Source organism: Lactuca saligna, chromosome 9 (genome assembly GCF_052625555.1).
Source record: "Lactuca saligna cultivar CGN05327 chromosome 9, ASM5262555v1, whole genome shotgun sequence".
NCBI classification, from domain to species: Eukaryota; Viridiplantae; Streptophyta; class Magnoliopsida; order Asterales; family Asteraceae; genus Lactuca; species Lactuca saligna.
The window spans coordinates 140,379,379-140,397,252 of NC_136425.1; the positions used below are offsets into that span (position 1 = coordinate 140,379,379).

The 17,874-nt window shown below is 34.1% G+C and overlaps 1 protein-coding gene across 2 annotated transcripts; it reads right to left on the reverse strand.

The window, feature by feature from the left end:
• Positions 1–13,128: 13,128 nt before the first annotated feature.
• On the reverse strand, positions 13,129–16,870 carry DEG14 (Trypsin family protein with PDZ domain-containing protein). Of its 2 annotated transcripts, none has more exons than XM_078976210.1 (11): positions 16,763–16,870; positions 16,535–16,634; positions 16,018–16,134; positions 15,746–15,928; positions 15,541–15,668; positions 15,221–15,432; positions 15,038–15,119; positions 14,262–14,404; positions 14,059–14,162; positions 13,872–13,964; positions 13,129–13,407 (listed from the first exon to the last, which is right to left on the reverse strand). In XM_078976210.1, the coding sequence occupies exons 1-10, from the start codon at positions 16,775–16,777 to the stop codon at positions 13,906–13,908; spliced, it is 1,143 nt and encodes a 380-aa protein (XP_078832336.1). In that variant the 5' UTR covers positions 16,778–16,870; the 3' UTR covers positions 13,129–13,407; positions 13,872–13,905. The 2 variants fall into 2 exon arrangements, with proteins under 2 accessions (XP_078832336.1, XP_078832335.1); XM_078976209.1 differs by having other exon boundaries at positions 14,042–14,162.
• Between the last annotated feature and the right edge of the window lie 1,004 nt (positions 16,871–17,874).

A 17,874-nucleotide genomic window follows, 5' to 3' on the forward strand; every position in this document is an offset into this window, starting at 1 on the left:
TAGTGATCTACATCTCTTTAAATCTCTCAGTGTAAAGTGACTTCGTATCAACACCTGTGATATAAATAAACTGAGTGGGTCCGGTTGGGAAACCTGGTGAGTACATAGGGTTTTCAACCCACAATAATATAATTATTATGTTTAAACAATCAAACAATCAACCCAATTACCCATCCCCATTATCTTCTTTAGTCTTAAGGATCTACCCTAAGAATCAGCTATTCCTCGTTTATTTATTCCTAAGGATCATCCTAAGGAATTGACACGAAGTCCATCATTACCAAGGCTTATAGAATATATATGGTGAACACGTAGTCCGAAACATCTGGTAAACACTTAGTTCAAAAGTAACTAGTGAACACACTTAGTTCAAAATACCTAGTGAACACACTCAGTTCAAAGATACGTAGTGAACACACTCAGTTCAAAAATACCTAATGAGCACCTAGTTCAAAAATACCTACATGTTACGAACCTGCTATCGTTCCACTAAACCGTCTAGTATCGTCCATAGTCGTCATCTATACTCCACTAGATGACTGGATCACTGACAACACTGATGTCTCCCATCGTGTTATCACAAAACAACTATTTCATCTACCCATGTTTTACCCAACACGTTTTGTAGATATAAAATACGTATACAGTTTAAATCATTTAAAACATGTATAAAAATCTTTCACTCAGCATAGACAGCAAGTATTCAGACAATATGCACACATAGCACGTAATTTATATTAAAATACTTCATATCTATGTGTAAGATGAAATGGACTATGCACTCACAACACGTAAATTATATAATAAATACTTCATATCTATGTGTAAGATGAAAGAGACCATGCACTCACAACACGTAAATTATATAATAAATATTTCATATCTATGTGTAAGATGAAAGGGACCATGCACTCACCTGAGAAGGTGGTGACTCGGTACTCGGACAGCGCTTCGTTTACTTTAAAATAATTTCCTTCGACGAAACCTAGTATTATCACCAATAGATTTTAGTCTATTATTCGCCGAGACTAATTAATAGTCTAGCTATTATTACTATTATATAAGCGTTAAAAAAAATACTTATATAACCCATAATAATAGCCCAAGTATTTATTATATGTTCTTAATAACGTTAATATAATTAAATAAAAACTATATTAAAAATAGCGTAGGCGTAGCTCACTTACAGCGGGTTTTATAGAAAACCAGGCTTTGCTTGGAGCAGGGTTTCCGAGCCGAAAAACTCTTCTTCTCGGAGCCTTCGAGCACTCCGGGGCTTCCGCCTCGTGCTAGGGAGGTTCCCTAGGCTTTTCGGGGGATTTCGGGGCTAGAGAGAGGTTCTAGAGAGAGAGTGAAGAGAATAAAGAATGGGAAAGGTGTGAAGAAAATGAGGGTGGGAGAGGTGGTATTTATAGGGTGAAAATGGCTGAACTTGGTGCCACATGTCACCATCTAGTGGCAAGACTTGGGGAGAAAGCAATGGCCAAGATCATGCCACATCACCCATTTTCGCACAGCACACTTCCGACTTCTAAAATCCGTAACCTTCACATACAACCTCCGTTTTTTACGTTCTTTATATCCACGCGTAGGTAAAAATAATATCTACAACTTTCATTTTGACTCCGTCGGCTAATTCTCGACCGATCTTAAATTTAACAGTACGAGGCGTTTAGACTGTTAAATGACCGCGAAGAATTCGTAACTCCTTCATACGGACTCTGTTTTCGTCTGTCTTTTTACCGTTGAGTTCCTATTAATGAGATCTTCAACTCTCATTTAGGTCGCATAAGCCAAAATCCGCTCGAACTAAAATTCGAGTTTCGGGCTGTACACTGCTAAGCCGAATCTTAGAAAAATCATAACTTCTTCATACGAAGTCAGATTTGCGCGTTCTTTTTATGGATTTTCTCGGTTTAACATATTCTACGACTTTTGTTTAGATCACTAAGGCTAAATCTCGCTCTATCATAAATTCACTTTTTACGCTTCCCGGTGCCGTGCTGGTTCCGTCGCGAAACTTCGACGAGTCATAACTTCTTCGTTATAACTCGGATTTCGGCGTTCTTTATATGTACGGACACCTTGTGACATATACTACAACTTGGTTCAAATTATTTATTCTAAATAATATTCTGTCAAAAAGTCATTTTCGACCCCTATTATCTCTAAATTGACTAGCCTGGATCTACGGGCGTTACAAGTATGATGTCAGAAACATCTTCAGCATCACGGTGATGCTTCCACCGGATATCATGTTCATGTCTACTTCTCAAAGTAGGTTGTTGAGGAATATGGCCTTCAAGAATATATAATTTATAATCTTTCTTGAGATTGACTCTCAAGGCATCAAGTTGTTCATTGAAATTGTATCCATCGAATGTTATTATCTCTTGTCGATCAACAAGAGAATGATTATGCATGTTAATGAGATTGGATTTTTTTTTTCAGCTACAAAATTTAACAGAATTCATTTAGCATATATGTTTAATATTTAAATCTTTAATAATTAGTACCCTTTAAGTTTCCAAAACATTAACTATCAAAGTCTAAGATCCAAGTTGCAAAATAAATAAATGGTTAGGTTAGGTATCCTTTTCCCATTCATTGAATTTAACAATGTAGATATTGATTATCATTTATATTCTAATATATAATTCTTAGCATTATTGGATCACTAATAACTTGTGATAATAGATATGTTTGATCCCATTTTCACATCAGACCTCTTTTGCTTAAGTGACATTTATCACAAAAGATTTTCGATCAGATCATCCAGTTTGAGGAACATGTGTAATCGGCATATAATTTGGTTATAAAAATCACGAATACACATCGGTCATCAAAAGATAGCACTAGCAATTAGGTGACCTTTTTCTCACTAGCTTATACAAGTGACATGTGAGTGAGTTTAAATTGGACGACATAGAAATGTGTTTAAAAAAGGGTCCTTTAATGTTTTTATAACTTTAGTTAAAAAAACATATGATATCATGATTATTGCATGCATCCAATAATTCATGGTACCGTTTGATTAAATCACATTTTAGCAATGTTCCTTTTACAAAATCCAAATTTATATAATTGATGCGATCAAATTTTAAATATATTATCTAGTATTAAGTTTTGATTTTTAGCGCTAAAGAACATTTATAAAACTTTTCATAAATTTTCCTTTTAAAATATAAGGTTTGCGGTTTTGATAAGTCTCTAAAATCTCATTTTAAACTTACAAAATTTTAATCGTTGAAACTTTATGTTAGCTAGTTTTAAACGATAAAGTCCATTTTATTTTTAAAACACTTTTACCATCTTATGTTAAAAGACGAATTTCATTAAAATCAAACTCCTTGTAATCATTTTATGTTTACAAATATTATCTAACATTTTAAAATCCGATTTTACAAACATAAATAATATAACATAAAACAAACATCACAAAGCATAAAACATATGTGCATAAACCAACCCTAAACTAGTGACATTTTGTGAGTCATCAAAAAATGTCAAGTCCATTCCTAAGGGACATAAGAGACTAAGGTGATGTTTGTTTTTTAGAAGTCAAAACGTCTGCAGTCTGCGGAGCATATCTGCAAGCCTCTGCAACAGAAGAGATGGATCAAACGTTTGCATTCTGCAATAAGAAGTTTGTTTGTTTTTTAACATCTGCAGGCTGCTGAAATAAATTGAAATTTAAATAAACTTATTTTACAAACTTAAAATAGTTTTTCAATATCAAAATTTTAATAATTCTAATCTTACAACATTATATTATAATTAATACAACCAAATTAGTCTTACAATAACAATTTTAGTCTTAATAACAATTTCATTTAAAATAATACAGTCCATATTTTGCATCAACTGTTCAGCAATTTCATCATCAACGGGCACCATGTGTTCCACAAATATGATTTCATAAGGTATTGTAGCAACAAAAAATAAAATTTCAGCAAAAAAATTCCGATTACCAAACAAACATACCAAAGCTATCTGTTTTCTGATTACCAGATATATTAAATTCTAATTTCTAATTTCTTAACTCATTACCAAAGCACAAAAATTTTTATTTCTGATTTCTTAAGTCATTAACAGCAATGATAATCTGATTAATAGCATAAACAAAAAAAAATTATCTAGCATAACAAACATGAAAGAATCATATAGCTTTAAACAAAAATTAAACATCCCATAACATAATTTAATTTTAAAAAAAAATCTAGCAAACATCCCACCAAAAAAAATTAGATTTTGAAAAAAAAAATTATCTTCTAGAAAATCAGAAATCAAATTCATTTCTTCAAAAATTAGAAAACAATTGATTTCAAATCAGACAGGAAAAGGAGAAGGAAAGTGTTACCTAAAAGGAGAAAGAGAATAAGAGGGACATTTGGTCGAACATGAGGAAGACGTCGTGTGGAGAATAGGAGGATATCCATTCGTAGATGGTTGTAGAGATCGAAGCTTCTGGTGCATCTGGTGGTCGTTGCGTCTAGTCAACGGTGATTATGGTGGTCGGTTATTTAGGTAACCATGTATTTTCGTATATATTTAATCAGTAAACTTGTTTGAACTGTTCAAAATATGGTAATATTAATGGTAATTACTTGTGATATTACCATATTATTTTAACATCTATAAAAATTCATAAAATTTAAATTTTTCAAAACAACCCTTTTTCTAAAGAAGTGTTTACAAAATCCATTGTTTCCAAAACGTTATTTAAAAATCATAATCGCTTTCAACATAGTTTTCAAAACATTCACATTATCAGAGTTTCCCAGAAATCATAAGTCCAAAAAGCGAGGATGTGTACGGTCACACCTTCACCTTGACATGATCCACTGAAGTACCTGAAACCATAAACCAAAACTGTAAGCACGAAGCTTAGTGAGTTCCCCCAAAATACCAATCATACAACCATTCACATATATAAAATAACAGTATGTAATGGGTCCACAACTAAAAGACTGGATTACCCTGAGCCCACAGTATGAGTCTGGTTTTCTTATCGGGCCCACAGCTCACATTCGGCTTGCTCCTGAGCCCACAGCATAAGTCTAGCTTGCCCTCGGGGACCACAGCTTATACCTGGCTCGCTCCCTGTACCGATCAGTCGTCGAACAGAAATATCAATGTTCAGCCCTCAGTACGAGTCTAGCATACCGATCGGTCCTCAGCTCGTATATGGAATGCTATTGATCCCTCAGTATGAGTCTGGCATGCCCTACCCGACCCTCAACTCATATCTGGATTGCTCCAGTACCCTCAAGCCCTTAGCACGAGTTTGGCATACCAATCGGGTCCTCAGTATGAGTTTGGCATGCCCTACCTGGCCCTGAGCTCATATTAGGAATGCCCCAGGGTTTGTTAGCTATAGCACAAAGCAGTACAACCTCAACTCAATACAATATGTTGACAGATTACCAACATACGTAGATAATCACACAAACAGAATCATAGGTAGTCCTACAGATCTATTAAACTAGCATATCAATAATTAGCATACTTATGCATATCTATTCCATACTCTCCGTATCAGCAATATCAGGTTATCAAACCAAAGGTCCAGCCTTGGTGCCTTTGACCTGAAAGTATAGTGAGGGAAACTCACCTCACAAAGTCGAACCACACTGAAAACCTCTAACGACTGGCTCACATAAATCCCAAACTATCACAACAAACAAACATCCAATTAATAATTGGATTACCATCCTTGACTAATGATCCATACTTGGGGTAAATGTCCATTTTCCCCTTCCCTAATTGGTCCAAGACCTAAGCCCAATTCTTGATTCAAAAGGCCCAAATTACCTTAAGGCCCATAATTGGCCCAATTTTCCAAATTGGGCCCAAACTCCTTATTCGGCCTTATCCTAAGGTCCAAATATCTAATTAGCCCAAAACACACCTACTCAAATAGTCCATTAAGGCCCAAAGAATTTAAGCCCAAAAGATGGCCCAAAACACGAAGCCCAAAAGCAAAAACCTAACAGATGGCGTACCCCGAAGGTATGCAGGGCGTACGCGAGCCTCGCATTGACCACATACGTGGATGCTAACCAAGTATGTGGGGTGTACTTCTTCCTATGCAAGGCGTGCCCTCGAAGACCCCAAAACCTTGTTAGGTGCTTAATGGCTTAAGCACTTAAGCCCAAACTTCACATCCATGGTTCAAAAGTACTCCCAAAGTCTCAAAATTTAAGACTTTAGACGTCCAAAAAGTCCTTAATACTAGGTCTTAATCCATTAAGACCTCCCACAAGGAACATGGAGCCAAACTAGATAAAGGGAGCTCATTTTTATGTCTTAGAACCCATCTTAGGGTCTGAAAGGACAACCCAAAACATCCAAAACGAAGCATGCATAAGAATGGGACTTTTGGGATAAAAGAACACCCTAAAGCTACCAAGATAAGATCCAAACAAACCAAGCATAAAGGTGGCACCTTTTACCTTTTGGGACTTCTTAATGAAGTGATGATCCAAGATCTACTAGCTTGCTTCAATCTCTAATCACCTTGATGCAACTCCTTCTTCTTCAAACCCATAAGGAACACACTCTTAGCTCAAAACACACACTTATGGAGTTAAGGTTTTCCCAAAACGACTCAAGGACTTGGAGGTTGGAGAGATGGGAGTAAATGATCCATAAAGATGCTTAAATACTCCACAACCCCTAAAAATGAGGGTTTTCACCCGGACACACGTACGCCCAGCGTACATATGTGTACGCCAAGCATACTACTCATGCTACCAAAATGACCATTTTGCCACTAGGGCTTCCCATGGCCACTTCTTTCTAATCCAAGGACCAAAAATAACATAATTAAAACCCAATGGATGAATTTGAAATTACTTCAAAGTTGGGGTGTTATAATTATGAATATCTCAAACACGTTTATTGGTCAGACTTGTACAAAAAAACATGGTTACCTAAATGTGGACAAAGACCAAAGTTCGTTACCCATTTTGTTAATATTGGGTTCTTAATGTGAAGTGCAAGTAGTCATAAGAACCATTGATGTGACATGGAATCGGGTCATTGGGTCTTGGTGTCGGATTTGGATCATAGATCTGGAGTATGTGTCGTTAGCGAGTTCCCGACTTGATTCCTAACTGCCATCAAAGAACAAACTGTTAGAACCGCCGTGGGAGCAGGCTCCGACAATCAAGTTAGATTGATGTGTATGAGGATATGGTTTCTCTTACATGGATAGAACCATCTTGGTGGGAAGAGTGTATGTATATAGTGGAGGCTCATGTCTAAGAATGAGAGAACGTCTTCATTGAGGATGAGGTATTCAATTTATAGAGCTAGGGGACATTTAGGTCGGGCCATGGGACACCTCAGCTAGTTAGGGGTTAGATTGTGCTGTTAGGTAATGCTATATGGTGGTGTTGTCATGCGGTGTTGTCACGTCGTGTTGTCATGTGGTGTAGTCATACGGTGTTGTCAAGCAGTGTTGTCATGATGTTTAGGTCATGTAAATGGACCTAACACCATCACCCACAAAAATATACTAACAACGTAGATACAAAAAATGAAGTACACAAACCTCTTACAAACACACATTCCATAATAGTTCTTTGCATGATGCACTTATGATTTTGTCTATATGATTACAAATCGTACAATAACATATGTAAAAGTAAAATGGTTCACGATATGCTTAGCGAAATGCAAATCTATTCTTCGTGTCATCAAATTTCTTTAGTTTCTTGTCTTTTTCGGACTCCAGTATATATACCGGGGATCCAAGATAACGAACTTAATCAAACAAATCTAAAGTTCTGATTTTTAAACTGAAAATCCAAATATTGTTACCAAAGGAGTTATCATTTAAAAATAAGAATGAAAACATTACTACCTCCGTCCCAAATTAATTGTCCACATTTAAATTTTGAAGTCTTTTTTCCTTAACTTTAATGTTAAATATTTTATATTTTTTATAGATAATACATGATGCAAAATATATGAATATATTGTATTTTAAATGTCCGTTCATTGTTATAAGTTTCATTAAGTAATATATAATACAAATAAAAATATTTAAGGTTAAAGTTGAGGAAAAAATACTTCAAAAATCAAAAGTGAACAATTAATTTGAGACGGGGAAGTATTAGATTATACATTAGCTAGATACCACAAACTCGCCTTATTGAATTCGGTGATGTTTAATTTTCGTAAAGATTTATTCAAACCAGTCTTTAAAAATTCCAGTATTAAAACTCCATTATAATTATAAAATTCAAGGATTCTTTTGTGTATCACTCACATTCTAACAAGGTATTTCCAATTTCATGTTTTAAGAGTTTTTATTTTGCGAAAAAGTTTCACATGTTAAAAGTTAAATATATCCATCATGTTAAATATTTTCAAGTCTTCATCACATATCTTTTTTGAGTGTGGTTTCTCTTCCAGTATTATTTTTCAAGTGACTAGGTGGTGGGGTTTATCGGTGTCCAATTTCTCTTCCTATGTAAATTGGTTGGTTTTGCTAAAAGCCTTGCAATTATCGTCTGTTTCGAAAAACATTCTAGAATGTGTTTTCTATGTTACATGGTGGTCCATATAGGAGTTCAAAAATTCTCGCTTGTTTGGTGTTACAAAACCGAAGGCAACTCGTGTTTTTTATAATATTGTTTCTAAGCCTTATTTTTGGTGTAATGCTAGATGTAAGAAAGACATTAATTGGGTGGGGTAGCTTCAAAACCCAAAAATTACTATTATGTAATGTTTTTCTTGTTTACGTTAGTTTCTTGCTAGTCTGGTCTTTTTATAAAATCTTGTGGAAGAAAAAAAAAAACAAGTTAACACAAATAGAACATACACAACGTCATAACATATACACATATAGGGTTGAGCAGTAGTAGAATAGGATACCTGATTTCAAAATCAAAACCGCATCGAAATCACCTTTAGCGGTTCTAGTTCCATTTCAAAAAAATTGGAACCATCCTAAGCAGTTCCGGTTTTCATTTTTTCGGAACCACTGCCATGTTGGAAAAAAAAAAGTTTGTTATAATCAGGATTATAGAAAGAAAAAAGAAGCTATAATTTTGAGTTGATTGTATGTTTAGTATGTAATAATTATCTAAAATATGGATATTTTGAGATGTAATGATTAGAGGGTCAAATTACATAGGGTATGGGGACATGCCAAGCAACTCCACCTCACCACCATCTCCTTCCTTCTCACCACCATCTTTTTCCAAGTTTGGTGTACCTGCTATGAGATGAGAGGAAGATAGAGGAATATAGAAGAAAGAGGAAGACATATGAAAAGAGAAGAAGTGTGAACATTGGTTGTGGTCTCTCATGTTATATACCACATTAGGCGAATGCCCACGCGTTGCGTAAAAATATCTATATAGCTGAAATCTTTACAAATATATATTTCTTTAAATATAACAATAATGTCGTTAAATTTGATATAATAATTCGTATACGAAGTTGATATAATATATTGATTATTTTGAATTATATGATAATATATATCTATTAAAACTGCATAATCTCAATCTTTTGAATGACCTCTACCTGCGGGTTACTTATAAATAAAATAAATATAATATATGGTTTAATATTATTTAGAGTTGTTGTTATTGTTAATTCATTTTCAAAATTTATTTACTTAATGTTTTAATTTTCATCAGTGTATCATTTAAAACATCAAACATTTTTTTTTTGACAAAATTGCAAAAATGGTCCCTGTGGTATGCATTTTTTTGGGGTTTTAGTCCAAACCCCGACTTTTTTGGCTTTGTGGTCCTTTTGGCCATGTTTGTACGCAGATTTGGTCCCTCGTAAAATTGAAATGACTAAATTGCTCTTGTTAGATTTATTTTCCATTTTCTTTTTTTGTATAAGTATTTTTATATATTAAATAAAGATATGGGCCCTCTCTCTCTCTCTCTCAATTCGTCTTCCACCTCCACAGCCAAAATAAATTTGGCCTCCAATCAGAAATGTGTTCCTCTCGTCCCTCCTCTCGCTGGAAACCCCTACACATAAGAATCCGACAATATACAATGCCTCCCCACTCCGCCACCATCACCTTCGTTTATACAGTCGAAGATGGAGGGGAATCTGCATCTGATTCAACTCAGCGATGAAAAATCCAATAGTGTCATGTGTTTCTCCATCGATGGAGTGAGTTGAAGTTTGGTTTGGCTGATGAAGGATGATCAACTGATGTTCCAAAAATCACAAGATCCAATATCACACCAGCCACCAGCACCTTCATCCACCTCTATCTCCATACACACAAAATCAGAAAGCCCGATATAACCCATCTACCACTAAAATCAATGCAATCCAGATGAAATCAATGAAAATCCATGTGAAATTGGACATAGAAATCGACCAAATCGAACATAGAAATCGACAAACTAGAGTCATCTTGACAGAAAACCTTACCCACTTCAGTTTGCTGGAGGTGGAGGTGAGGATTCAGGTCTTTGAACGTTTGAGAAGAAAGTCTTGGATGCCCTTCTAGTGGCTTGGAATTTAAATCAACAGATAGAGGATTATTGACGAGGATTATGGTTGGAAGATTGAACCAGGTGTTGAAATTGTTTTTACAAAAGGAGGAGGTTCACTAGCAGAGGGAAGGGAGAGGGACTTCTTGATAGTCACTGAAATGGGTCTTCTTCACCTCGATCTAGTATGTGTATGTGTGTTCATAGTGAAAGTTTGTGAAGATCTTTAAGTTTTTTGTGGGTTAATCCAAGTTGCTAGAATCTGATGTTTAAATGGATTACGAACGATGTTTGGATCGCTGGTGGGTTTTCAGAGAGAGAGAGAGAGAGAGAGAGAGAGAGGCCCAAATTAATTATTTATTTTCTTTTTCATTTAAATTAAATAGAAAAAAATAAAAAATTATAACATAAGGGCATTATAGTCATTTCAGTTTTACGAGGGACCAAATCTACATACAAACATGGTCAAAAGGACCACCAATCCAAAAAAAGTCATGGTTTGGACTAAAACCCCAAAAAAATGCATACCACAGGGACCATTTTTGCAGTTTTGTTTATTATAAAGGTAACAATATAATCATTTATATAGAGTTATTTTTAACTATTGTTATTGTATGTTATTTTAAGCTACTTATTTCAAAACTTTTAAAGATTATAAAAATATATGATGAAATATTTAAGTGAATTGATATTACAATTTAATTTTTGTATTTAGCACTACAATTTATCACTTTTCACTATTCACAAAATATTCTTTGGGTTTTTTTAAGTGGAACTGAAATTTATATTGAAGTTGACCCTATATTACTATATAGTTATATTTAAATTAACAATTGAAGTATTTTGTTCATACAGTTCAAAAGTTGTAGCTTTAAACTGATAATGGTTTACATACAACAACATATTAAATCTAATAAATTAAGTATAATATATTAAAAGTTGAAGACGTAGCTTTATAAGTAGAAGTAAAAATATTATTTTAATATAAAAATTTAGTTTATTTTTATTACACTTTAGGTTTGATACTTATTTAACCTTATTAACCAATTTATAATCATTATTTGAAATACACTACAATTTATCACTTTTAATTATTTATAAAATATTTTTTGGGTTGTTTAAGTTGAACTAAATTTTATATTTAAGTTGATCCTGTAAGGTTATATTTAAATTAACAATTTAAGTATTTTATACAAATTGATCAAAAGTTGTAGCTTTAGAATGATAATGGTTTACATACAACATATTAGACTAAATAAATTAGGTATAATATGTTAAAAGTTAAAAACAAACTTTATAAGTAGAAGAAAATATATATTTTTAATATTGAAATTTAGTTTATATATGATTACACTTTATGTATGATATTTATTTAACCTTATTAACCAACTTATAATAATTATTAGAAATAAATTGAAAAGTCATGGAAGTTTCAAATGAATGTGGTGAAAAAAAAATACATGGGAGTTTCAAATGAATGTGGTTCAAAAAAAAAAAATACAAGTTTTATAAGTATATAATGATGAGGTCATAATTATGGCTCCAATTCATCAATACGAGACTTTCAAGATTAGGGATAAACAGTTTATCCCAAATCTCGATCTTGTACCGGTACCGTACTAGAATCGGTACCGAACCGTACCGAATTTAAAAATACGAGACGATACTTGGTACTTCAAATACATTAAATTCGGGAATCGGTACCGGTACTAGTACCGAGTACCGGTACCATTCCCGGTATCGGTACCGATGATGTTAATTCGGTTCGGTACTCGGGAATCGGGATTAACTTTTGATCAAATTCTGTATTCAAGAAATCAGAAACGGGACGGGTCGGTACCGGTTCCATCCCACGCTCATCCATATTCAAGATGGTGTGCATGATAGTTGTCCTCCTCCAACTCATTACCACGATAGCTTCATATCATGTATGCCCATGGCCTAAGGGGTCCAAATAGACATCAATATTTTTTTTATCTTTCGGTGTTCATTAACTAATAAATTTATTTATGTAAGATTGTGAATGACTTCCATTGGCTTTTACATTGACATGAGTATAATTAACTAATTATTGTAACAAAAATGTTATTTTTGCCTTTTGATTTTAAATTAATGATTGTCTTTTGTCTTATAATTCTAAATAAAAGTTCTAAGGCATATAAAAAGTGATTTTTAAAACACATTGAGTGTAAATTGGTTTATAATTTATTTGATTTTGTAACTAATTTTTTTGAAAATAGGTACCAGAAACCTGATAGTTCTGATTCCAAAATATTGATAAACAATACAACCAATTCTGTTTCTAACATTTTAGGAGTAGCCGATTCCGACTTTGTCTAATTTAGACGGATACCCGTTTATACTGGTTCCTACATGTATTAAAAGATTCTTTTTTTATAAAAAGTGAGGCTAAGTTACCTTGTAAGATCCTTAAAATATTAGTAAGTAGCATTTAAAAACCCTAAATAATAACTAAAAATGTTAATAACAATTACAATTACAATAAAACGAAATCAATATGATTACTTATTTATTTGATTCATATTATCAAGAAGAATGTTAGCAAATGAACATACACCAACTTAAATGCAACCTAATGTTAATCACACGAGCAACTTTCTGTTTGGGAGCTTATGTGCATGACTTTAGGCAACATTCATATTTATCACATTTAAACCAAGTTAAACACCAATAATAAGAAAACAAAAAAGTAGTACCTTTATAATATATATTATATATAAATCAATAATTTCGCCCTAAAACTACAAACTTAGGGCCCCCTAATTCCTACTTAGCCAATAAGCATTTACATATCTGGATTTGCTTCCTCGGGTATCACAGTCAACGTAATACAAGTGTCTTTCGCCCTTTTCACTACAACTTTCATCGGTTTTCCAACTTTATCCCCCATAATTTCAATCACCTGTCATTAAACGCCCAAACAAAAAAAATTATCCTTTCAATTTCAACAACCCTGAGCTGGCCCACACTACCTAGAACAGACCAAAAACTCAACTCCAATACGGTAACTGTTGAAATTTAAAGTATTATTAAAATTTAGAGTAAATTACTGAAATCGTCCCTGTGGTTTGGTTAAAATTGCACGTTTAGTCCCTAACTATTTTTTTGCACTCGGATCATCCCTATGGTTTGATTTTTGTTGCGTTTTTCGTCCCTGTGGTTTGATTTTGTTGCATTTTTCGTCCCTTACATACATAAAGTTAGGGACCAAACATGCAATTTTTACGAAACCATAGGGACGAAAAACGCAACAAAATCAAACCACAGGTACGATCCGAGTGCAAAAAGAAAGTTAGGGACCAAACGTGCAATTTTGACCAAACCACAGGGAAGATTTCAGTAATTTACTCTAAAATTTATAATTACCTCTTTTATGCTTGTGACAGGCTTCCCCTCGAATTCAACGACAACATCTCCTGGGCGGAAACCAGCTCGTTCCGCAGGGGATCCAGGGCTTACCTGGCCAGTCACAGCCACAGTCACAGAAAGATAGAATATTAAATAATAATAAAAAATAAAAATAAAAAAAAACATACCATAGGTACAAGAACACCTTTGGTAACATTGGGAAACATGACATCTTTTTCTTTGAGCTGAGTGACAATCATATCATTCAAATCAAGCATTTTCAGACCAAGCCAAGGTCGCACCACTCTCCTATTACACCCAATTTTAAACGTGATTATTAAGTTAAGAAATAAAAGTTAATATGTATGTATATAAAAGTGAGGTTATTTTGGTAAAATTTGGTTTTACCCATTAGTTTTGAAATGGTCAATAATTTTGGAAACAGAATCGATTGGTACAGAAAAGCTCAATCCATCGGCTGCCAACACTTTCATGATATTAACACCTATTACTTCTCCATCAATATTAACAAGGGGCCCACCAGAATTACCCTATACCATTACCAACAACATCAAAACAGATTAAGATAAAGCTAAAAAGTATACCAAATGACCATTTTACCCTTTTCTTTTTCCTTAATTCCTCTATGTGTAGAGTGCGACTAGATGGGTAATGACGTTGTGATGTAAGCATAAGGTCTGTTTCTTTTGTTACTTTTGTTTCTTTTCTAGACTGAATAAACCGAATGAGGAAAAATGACTATTTTACCCTTACATTCCGAAAAACAAATTACACCATATTCATCAATTTTAACGTGAGAGTGGGGAGGAAAAAAAAAGAAGGGCAAATAGGTAAGGTTAGTGTCTTAATACATTAAGTCATGTTTTTTGTATATTAAGTGATTAAATCATTAAGCCCATTAAAAAAAATCTTAGTTTGTGTTTACTTTTCAAGGGCTATTATCAATGATGAGGATGGGAAGGGCATGAACGTCTTTTGTCCAAACAAGATATCAACATCAAGGATTCAAGTCCCTATCCCACCGCTTTGAGTGGGACAAAAATTTCTGATCTTTGTTCTATTCACATTATTAGTCTGAGAGTCTGAGCCCCAGTTCAATGCATGTCAAACACAGTACAGCCTGTTCTGTTTTGTCCTTTACAAAAAGATGAAATTTAGAGTACCGCATTGATGGCACAATCAGTCTGCAAATACTCTCTCCGCATTCCTCCAAGTCCCAAATCACTACTCTTACGATCAACACAACTAAACACATACAAAAGAGCATTAGTAATCTTTCCATTTGTATGGGTGGGTAGGGTGGGGTGGGGTGGGGTGGGGGGGGGGGGGGGGGGGGGTAATGTTACCTTACGATGCCAGCTGTGATGGTGTTTTGAAGGGATAAGGGGCAGCCCATGGCTACTACCCAATCACCAGGGCGAAGAGAGCTTGAAGATCCAAGCTTTGCAGTTGGAAGTGGAGTTTTAGATGTTATCTTGACAATAGCAATATCAGAATGTAAATCAGCATTTACAACTATACCCTCAAAAGTCCTCCCATCTTGTAATGTCACATCAACCTGCAACAATAAGAAATAGTAGTAAAGTAGTCACTAACAAAAACTATTTCATGTATCATGTATTATGAAGAAATTGAGCAAGAATTGTATAACTTATAAGTCTATAACCTTTCCTTTAGATGAAGATGTGAACCCTTGAAAATCAACCACTACATGAGCACATGTCAATATGGTGCCATCATCATCTATTATGGTTCCAGAACCGATGCTTTTTCCCACTGTTAACCCTTGGAAACCTTCAAAAAACTATCATTTGTTTAATAAAAATGTTACTATATTCTTGAATTTGTATTTATATATTGTTGAAACAAACCTTTTGGAACTGAAAGATTGACAACAGCTGGGCCCACTCTAGCAGCTGCATTTGCAATTGTATCCCTGCCCAGACATCCACAACATGGTTTTGGGGATTCACTGGTCTCTTTAAAGGGTGGCTCTTTATTTACACCAGGTACAGAAGTTGGGTTAACACTAAAAAGAGATAAAGGGGGGTGTCCTATGAGAACACCAATGGAACTAATCAAGAGAATGATGACCAGATTCAATGAAAAAATTGAAGAAACATGAATAGAATGAATGACAAACCATGTCTTGAAGGAGCTGAGGAAGAAAATGGAGAGTTGAGAACTGTGTCTGGTGTACCCCATGATGAAGATAATGTGTAATGTGATCGTGTTGGAATGGAAACTCGCATTGACATATCTACAGTGAGTCCAGGAAACATCAGATGTAAGAATATGTAAATAAGTGATATAGTAAAATTGATGAATGATGAAGAATAGTATTCATGTATTGAAGCATATGTTAAAATGTTTTGATCCCAAATCATTTCTTCCTTCTTTTATTCAAAATTCAAATTAGTAAGATCGGATTCTTAATTATGAAAATTCAAATTCGTGATACCACATTGGTAGACCCTAAAACTGGAACAGTGTCCTTAATCCTTAATTCGAGCATAATAACATATACAGCTTGATTTCGCATAACTGAGAAAATGGACCACAATTGTGGTGTGGAGATGAACAGATGGTTATAAGCTTTACTAAATTGCTTCTCATGAGCAAAAATCATTTCTTATAAAGAGAAAAAGAACGCTACTGACCAGAATCTTCGATATCAAGTTTATAGGCGAGTCCTGATCCCGCAGTAGCCAAAGCAACTAATCGGATGAAAGCATTGTCTTTAGACAACGAAACTTTTCTCTGCAAAAAAGGATAAAAATGAACAAGAACATGAAATGTGATTCGAAAATTGCGACGGCGATGTTAGGTTATCAAAACTCTCATCAGAAATTCGAGAAATGAAATTTAATTGAATGCTAATATCTTACCAAGATATGTCTCATGGCTTAGACAAGAGCAAAGAGACGAATTTCGTCTCAGAGAATTCTATGTAAAACCCTGAATGCCCTGTTCTGAAAGAATAGTCTCCGGACGTGGGCAAGAAGGAATAGACTATATAATTGGGTCCTTGAGTTTTTAGCATTTGATCAATTAGACCACTTTAGTTTTTCTTTTTGAAATAGAGCCACTCGACTTGGTTATGTAATAATTTCGACACAAAATAGAGAAAATAGTTCGAGTATAAATTCTGTCAAAACTTATACGGAACGGAAACATATTCCTAGTATTTGCAACTTACCTTGATATATATATATATATATATATATATATATATATATATATATATATATATATATATATATATATATATATAGCCTTCTTTTTCTTAGATAAACGGTTAGGGTTTTATTATAAATATATGCATGCATGTATGCGTATAGAAGTAGTCGTCACTCTCATTGATTATTGTAAACCCTAAAATCCTCTACAGTTGAAGTTTTTTATCGAGCTCTTCTGAGGATTATTTATTAAATCATTTGACACCTTTTGATCCATTAGCTTGTTCTTAATTGTTTATCTGGTTATTTCTCTACCTGTTTCATAGATCTAATCGATCTTCAAGTTTGTTTATTAACTTATCAATTGGTATCAGAGCGGGAGGCTGTGTAATCGATACACTTCTTTTCTGTGAAAAAGCTTCGATTAGGGTTATTCCGCATTCATTGATATTTATTGAGCCGTCATCTCATAATTGACGTATCTCAATATTTATTGTTTTTGCCCTAGTTCGATATATTACAAGTCTGATCTTTGAACAGGTTATTCGATCAATTATGGACGAGTCGCAATCCAATCCCATCAATATTTCAAACAGCATTGGATCAACAACGAAGATTCCCATCCTGTACACCCATGATTATGAAGTCTGGGCGAATCACTTTGAAGATTATGTCATAGGATCTGAGGATAATGGATACCTCATCTGGGAAGCAATTATCTCTGGACCGTTTTCTCATTCAGCAACTTCAAGGATTATTAAAACTCAAAAGGAGTATAACGATCTTCTGAAAGATGTTAAAGATGTAGCGCAAGACGAAAA